Consider the following 7,713-nt stretch of genomic DNA (forward strand, 5'->3'; position numbering starts at 1 on the left):
TCATTTAACAGTCAAGACCAACCGATTGAAACGTATTAACGTAGTTAACCAGTTTGGTTGTGGCATAGGAAATTGCAGATACCTAAAGCAATGAACCTACGCTGGTGTCACTGCCGCCACACTTTCAAGGCGTTTGACGATGTACTTGGCTGCCGGTGCTCCAAAAGAGCACATGAAAAAACGCGCCTGAAACATCACCCGAGACGACCTGACCAGAGACACCAGAATCGTAGCATCGTCATCAGTCAAGAGGAAGCGTAATGTTCTAAAGACGGCTACGGTCAAAGCGTATTCACCAAAACTGAACAAACAAACCAACTCTTCATTGTGTCAGAGATCCCGAACATTGCAAATCGTAGGCCCGGCCTCGTTCCTGTTTGGGTTTCAAGGGCTCGGACGGACTTGGAGCCGACTGTTCAGTGTTCGGTAGTCTCTGGATGCCACCCGCATTGTGCTCGGGGCCTCTCAAATGGTGCAAGAAGGCTTTTGACTGATATTTTAAGTCACGGCCCTCCGTGCCTCGAATTTCCATGTGACCACAGCCAGCTCTTTGCGCCCTTATGCCCTCCAGCCGGGCCTTTAATCGTCGATTCCGGCGAGCCACCCGGACCCCTCTTCGGGCCTTGTCGAACACTTCCCTTGGTCGGCTGTGTCCCTTGCCAGCACAGGATCTTAGACACTTTAGGCCCCTGATAAATACAGGAGCCCCGACCAGTGTAAGTTACTGGTCCTGGCTTTATAGCTGATTGGGAAGCGGCCCTTCAGGTCCATACCGATACAGAACCGACTGTGCGTTACTGATAGTGCCTGACCGACATGTAGGCCCATATCGATTCAGAATGCCCCTGATCGGTGCAAGGAGTCCTCTGGCTGTTATTTGAGGCCAGCAGTTTTACCCTGTAGACCAGGGCACCAGAGTAAGACTCCAACCAGCCCTTCGTGCCCCTAGACCCTCCAATCTAACCCTGATCATTGGACTCGGTGGGCCCTCTGGGCTCTCCGGGCCTCCTCGAACACTACCTCTGACCAACTCGGGGCTCGTTGCCACACAGAGCCCCTGTTACCCTGTCCCCCGTGTCCCCCCCCCCCCCCCCTGGCCCACACAGGGCGCTGTGGGACGCTGACAGGCGCTGGGGCCCCGACCAATGTAAATCGCTGGCTCCTGTTATCTCCTGTCTGGGAAATGTACCCCCAGGCCCATGCCGCCACGGAGCCGACTGTGCCTTATTCGGGGTGTTTGACCAACATGTAAGCCCTTATCGATATAGGAGGTCCCTGATCAGCGCGCAGGGCCCTCTGGCTGTCACTGGCGTGTCTGTCTCTGCGGGTCAGGAACCCTGAATGCGACCTCCGGACGGCTTTGCGGGCCCTTCATTGAAGGTTGCGATGAGCCTTTCGGCTTTGGTTTGTCACGAGCCTGGCCGTTGCCGCCCAGGCATTTATGCAGCTCACAGGAAACAAGGTAAGAAGCGTGGATTGTTGACACACTTAAGCGCAGCAGCTAGAAGTGTAATGCGTCGGCAATATGTCCGTGCACAGTTGGGAAATTTGTTTCTGTTTTAGCAAAATTTCCGCAGCAGCTTCAACTAGCTGTTCACTGTTTTTTTCACCTTGACCAGCGGATCAAACCGTCGGTAGATGTCTTGACAAACTGGATCCATTAGGTTATTGGCACATTGATTCGTTATAAAATATCACGCCAAAAAATGACCTGTATTTATCGGATTGGACTGAACTAAGAACGTTGTCGAAAAGCATTTTGAATAGCATCGTAGTGGATGACCTATGTGCTTAAATGGATGAAGTAGGCTACATACCAAATTGACTTGCATTTTTGTTGTTTCAGCGGTTGTTTGAATATGGCATCAGCGGGTGGGCAAAACGAATTATGGTTGTTAAGTTAAACTGTCCTGCGATTGATAGCTTAGTCGCATTGCTACCTGTGGTACTGAGTTCAACAGCAGTAACTCATTCAACGCGGGGCAACTGTCCCGCCCAACACAAGGCCTTTCACCAGCTTAGCTACCCAATTTTTGACACATGCTGCTAATCAGCCACCTTCGAATAACTAGGATGAATTTTGTCTTTGTCTGCAACTTCCCATTTTGAATGACCTTTAAGCGATTAGGACACGATAGCTGTGGCTCTTAGAACAGATATTTCAATGTTACTGGATTGTAAATGGCGGCACAACAGAACAGCTTGCATAGTTCATAACCCATTTTGACAAAGAATGCCTCGAAAGAGATACGTTACCTGGATGAAATGAACCACCACTAATTGTCCGGTACACTGCTGTCCGTTACTGCGAATGTGTGCTGACAAAAACTATCTCCGATTTGACAGGTCAGGTCAAATCATAGAACTGGTGCGTTCAATATTTGTGGATGATGATGCGCCCCTGATGTTTCTGAATGGGAGCCGTGGTTCCTTCTCATCCGTGTGAGAAGCTGCTGGAATGATTTGCTCATGTGACGCTGTAGCAACAACGACTCATTTCTTTGACAAATGCACATATTTGCGATCCTTTGCGGACCGCTGGAGCAGAGAATTTGCTTAAAGCAGGGCACCATTCCTCACGGGTAATCACCCGCGCGCCGTCGCGGACGAGCACAGACCTATCTGTTTTTTTATTTATTGGTCTGCAAGATGACACTGTCCTTGCACCCAGGTGACCAGAACCAAAGCGTGATTTGTCCCAACGTTTAGACCAAATGCTATTTGTGGCTCCGAACGTGACATGCGGGGTCCTGGCAACGCCATATCGAAGAAGCACAACGCTTCGGATAGGTAACCAAATCCATGGCGTAATGTGCCTCAAACGCGCACCTTCTGTTACTTGATGAGAAAACCAACAATACCACACCTCGTGACATTGGCTGGCTGTGCGGGGATTCCTAGTGAAGCTAAGCCAAAAACCTTCTTCATTTCCGCAGCGGGCTGCTGACACGTGTGGCTCAGGCACGCGACGGCTTCGCTTGGTAGACGGCAATAGTGACGTCACAAGTGCGTCGTCGTCGTGTTTAAACGGACGGTAAACAGCACGGGCTGGCTCAGTCCCTCGTCCGTGCCGGCCGAGACTGCGCGATGCGCTCCGCCTCAGTGCTGGTGCTGGTGCTGGCGCTGGCCTGTGCCAGCAACGATCGCTGTCAGGATGTGACGAACGAAATGTGTGCCGGGCAGCCCTACAGCCGGGCCCAGATGCCCAACATTCTGAACCACACGACCGTGGATATGGCGGCGCTTGAGGCGCATCAGTTCGCGCCGCTGGTGAAGGTCCGTTGCAGCCCTAGCCTGACGTCGTTCGTCTGTCTGCTGTACTTCCCTCCGTGCACAGTGCTGGACGCTGCGACGCCGCCGTGTCGCGAGCTGTGCCAGGCAGCCAGGGACGACTGCGAGCCGCTGATTACCAAGTTTGGATTCCGTTGGCCGTTCTCCTGCGAGCAGTTCCCGGCGGCCGGTGAGCTGTGTGTCGGGGCGCCGGATAACGTCACGACGCCGCCGCCGCCATCGCCGTCAGCTGGGACCACCGCTCTCCCGCCGTCAGCAGGGACGTCCGCCGAGCCCGTGCGGCCGACGCCGGCGGCCTGCGGGACGGCGCCGCCGCTGACCGACCTGGCCACCGTCGACCACATGCTGACCCAGCTACTGCAGTACTCAGAGCGGCTGCAGAGGATGCAAGAGCAGAGCCTACAAATGGAGCAGCGGACACTCCGGCTGGAGCAGCGGAAGCTTCGGCTGGAGATTGAGCTGCTGCAGCGACAGCTGCGCTCCGGCTAGGTGCGGCGGCGCCGGCGACTGTGGACGGTACGGTGTTGCGTCATTTGTTTATTCGCTCATCTTTTTTATCGCCTGCAGAGCAACACTCCACTAACAGGCGAAATCGTTTAAATTAAGTGCAACAAATACACAGCGCACAACAGTATGAACAAAAAGGGATACCATTTCTCAAAGCCAAGTGAGGTTTCTACAGAGTTGAAACATACTGATCAAATGAACCCTTAACATGCCAGAACTGTCATGAAAGATATCCGAGCTGGTGGAGCTAGCTAAAAAAAGTGCTCCCAACACTAAGCAGCCTGCAAAACAGCCAGCCCTGTATCTTCTGCGCACGAGCGCGAGGTACAGCGAACGGAGTTTGGGTGCGGCAGAGTTCGGGTTAAAGGTCAGCCACATCTGACCCAACACTCTACCAGATGATCATAATCATTCTGCAGCAGTAGGCCGTCAGCCGAGACGTGGTTTTGCGGAAAATGTTTACATGATTGGCATACAAAAGGCACCCGGATTCAGTAACGCACGGAAGATCGTTAAACACTGAGAAGAAGGGAGTCAAGAGTGACCCATCCGGGACGCCAGAGGTCACCAATTTTCAATCGGAAGTTTTCCGTTAATGATAACCCTGTGACGCCCGTCGGACAAATACGAGGCTACCCATTGTAGTGCAGATTCCCTCAAATAGTATGATTTTTTAGGCTGTGGATTAGGAGTTCACGGTTAACGCTGTGAAAGGCAGCCGAAAAGTCAGTGTAAATGGCGTCCGTCTGGTATCCCGGTCCGACATGGTCTCCCAAGCCGACTTATGTAAACACATAAGGCCGTGCCCGCACGAACGCCCAGGAATCAAGCCATGCCGATGACAGCACAACGCAGGCGAGACGTGGCGGGACAGCCTCACCATACGCAAACTTTTTCAGCATCTTTCCGAGGAGAGGAAGGCAGGAATGTATTTCTGTAATTAAATGGCTTCTTTTGACTGCCTGTCTTGAAATTGGTATGGTGTTGGCCTGCTTCCACCTCTCCGAGAAGACATCACACCTGACCGAAAGGTTGCAAATCTTGTTGAGCGGAGCGACCAACTTCGTCCGCCCACTCGGTGATTATGCGGGGACTAATAGCGTTAAGCCTTGTCGGGACCGACCATAGATATCGCGGATCGCAGGGCTGCCTCCCGAGACCCTCAGCTGGCTCGTGACCCGACTGGGTAGCATGGTGCATCTGGAGGTTTTGCCCACAAAATATTAGCGAATTTCATATCAAGGCGTCATTCAACGGGCAGCGCGAGCCATGTTATCCGCACGAGAGTCCGCTTAGCGTGATACCAGACTGGTGATGCATGCCTGCATGCATGGTGATGCGGTACTTCTCAATAACACATTTTAATAGCGACCAGTACCGCTTAGGGTTGGTTTTGAAGTCGTCGGTGGGCCTATGTAATATTTGGAGTACGTATTTTGGACACCGTTCTAAAATCACGTCTCCTGCCCACGAGCTCAGCTGTGGTCACCGTGCTGGGGTTTCTTCTCCGCAGACGTCGGCAAACTGCTCCTTTTAGCTGGAGAGCAGCTCGCACCACACCGTCGAACCATAGGAGCAGTCGGCGCCGGAGGATCACCGTGAGGACGTGGTAGGCGATGGGCCGACTCAAGTAGTGTGTAGAAGGTGTCCACTGTTTGGTCAGACCCGACGTCATCCGGAGGCCCCACGGGATCAGCGAGAGACTCTGGCGCAGACCGCCGAAGTTAGCACGTAAGTCGAATGCACTGCGCCCGGTTGACCACAGGCCAGCTGCGCAGGGACATGCTGAGGGTGGCAATGATCTCCTTGCGGTCTGAGTTTAGAAGACTATCTTGCACATTGATCTGTGACAGTATGTGTTGGGACTAGAGATGCAACTGTCTCCAAAATATCAGCCCGCGGCCCAGCCCGTTCCGCCTGGCTAGTGATCCAACCCGCAAAACACTTCCATGCTGCAAAGCTGATCCGTTCTTAACCCACGAGTGCAAATTTATTGCAATGAACATTTTCTAATTTCACCTTGATTTTAGAACTATACATTAAAGTGGGCATAAAATAGCATGCATATGTCACCTCATTGTTCCCTAACACCCGTGATGTCGCTCAGGGGGCGGCAATAACATTATCTGCAAAAGGGATTTATAACGCACCAAAGCAGATCTTAAACGCTGTGATAGCGGTTTTCAACCACAAATGGAATGACGAGCGTGGAAATTAAATATGCCTTTCACCAAAGTGGTACAATGATGTCACCCTTCTAACTCATCTTAGAAAACCACGAGTCATTTCTTCTAAAACTGCATGTCTCAACTCATGGCTTTGCACTGACAGAGTAAAACATCCTGGATATTTCAAGTAATGGGAAGCATCAGTTCATTACAATGTGCAAAAGCTCAATCAGAATTCGACTGCGTTACAATTGCCATAAGGTCATATTTATCATTAAACAACCAGATTCAGCCTCCTTCATGTTGTTTGCTGCCCTTAAGTCAATAGATCATGTGACCACACCACGTAAAAACCACTTAGTAGCTTTGAAAAGATCCACATTTCTGTCTCACCACTACCACGTTCTGTCACACAGCCATTGTAACGCCGCTTGTGTAATAGGGTGTGAAAGAAGAGGGCAATAACGTTTTGTTCACGAATATTTGACCCTCCTGTCACATCGTTGACATTTAGCAATGCCATCAAAAACCGTGACATACTTTTGCGTGCTGCAGAAAATGTCTATGAAGACAAACCAAAAGTTTTAAAAACAATTTCCAAGAATTCGTTCTTTATTTCTCACGACTTGCAGACTGCAACTTGTGAGCTTTGTTGAATGCTTCATTGGCGTCACATATTGAGATAAATATATTTCACACAGGATTACATGTGGGTTCAAGTATTGGAAAATAAACAAGTCAAAACAAAAGCTTTTGTGAAAAATACGTTGGAAAATAGCAACATCCGCTGTAAGGGAAAGCCGTGCTAAATCAGTGCCTCGGAGTCATGGTCACAAATTGCATTTTCTTCATAGATACACAAACTCTATGCCGCTACTTTTTTAAGTTTTGGCAAGTGCTGCGCATTTCATGAGCCAGTAACTGCTGGCGGCATTGACAAGTGCGTGAAGCTGCAGTAATGCTATGCAGGTTTCCATCACATTATTCTAGCTGCTGAAATGTTTGATCTGCAAAAGCCAGCCTAGGCTGGCCCAAAACCTGGCCAAAATTTCGCGGATTCTTGGGCGCCAGGACTTGGCGGGTTGGCGGGCTGAAAAGTTGGGGTCTCTAGTCGGAAACAGTGCTAGATTCAGAAAGTTCTCTCCTCTAGCGGGTTGGCGGACCCCTTGTTTCAGACGCGGCAAGTCGCACATGTCGACGAATGCAGTGGCACGGTTCGACGCCCTCCGCAGATCAGGAGCGGCACCACCGGCTGCCTGTGTCCAATATATCTCAGGGAGGTTGAAAGATCTGACGTCAACAGCTCTGCAATTCAGCGATTGCTCTGCTCACAGGGCAGCAGCTATTCGGTCAGTTGCAGCGTCGTCGTCGGGAGGGCGGTAACACACGACCAGAGCCACCGATGCATCGTGCAGACGGATCAGCGGCGGCCTCGATGTTGGCCGGGTCTGGCAGGCGCAGCGGCAGTAGTGCCGCGCGGACGGGCGCAGGCCACGCCGCCACCTACAGACCCACGATCTCGGCGGAACCAGGGGCGTTGCTGGAATACGATAATCGAGCTTGGAGTCCTAACACGGCGCCGTTCAGCCAGGTTTCCGATATTGCTAGAATGCCAAAGCGTTCCACGGCCGGGGCGCAGGCCAGCTGCTTCTTTAAGCTGCGACGTTGCGTGGCAATACGTTAAGTATTCCCGTGCTTGCAGCAGGTGGCGCCACCTGTGCCACCGCACCATCCGGATCCGGGTTCA

The 7,713-nt window shown here is 51.7% G+C and overlaps 1 protein-coding gene across 1 annotated transcript; it reads left to right on the forward strand.

Moving 5' to 3' along the window:
- The first annotated feature begins 3,076 nt into the window (after positions 1–3,076).
- On the forward strand, positions 3,077–7,362 carry LOC119111996 (frizzled-2-like). The gene is made up of 2 exons (XM_037235925.1): positions 3,077–3,807; positions 7,301–7,362. Exon 1 carries the CDS (start codon positions 3,088–3,090, stop codon positions 3,778–3,780), a length of 693 nt encoding a protein of 230 aa, XP_037091820.1. The 5' UTR covers positions 3,077–3,087; the 3' UTR covers positions 3,781–3,807; positions 7,301–7,362.
- Positions 7,363–7,713: the final 351 nt, after the last annotated feature.

The sequence above is a fragment of the Pollicipes pollicipes genome, unplaced genomic scaffold (assembly GCF_011947565.3).
Source record: "Pollicipes pollicipes isolate AB1234 unplaced genomic scaffold, Ppol_2.1 Scaffold_2555;HRSCAF=2994_pilon_pilon_pilon, whole genome shotgun sequence".
NCBI lineage: Eukaryota > Metazoa > Arthropoda > Thecostraca > Pollicipedomorpha > Pollicipedidae > Pollicipes > Pollicipes pollicipes.

What these genes read in the sequence shown, in the direction of transcription:
- LOC119111996 (XM_037235925.1), top strand. Translation starts at nt 3,088, where the DNA reads ATGCGCTCCGCCTCAGTGCTGGTGCTGGTGCTGGCGCTGGCCTGTGCC.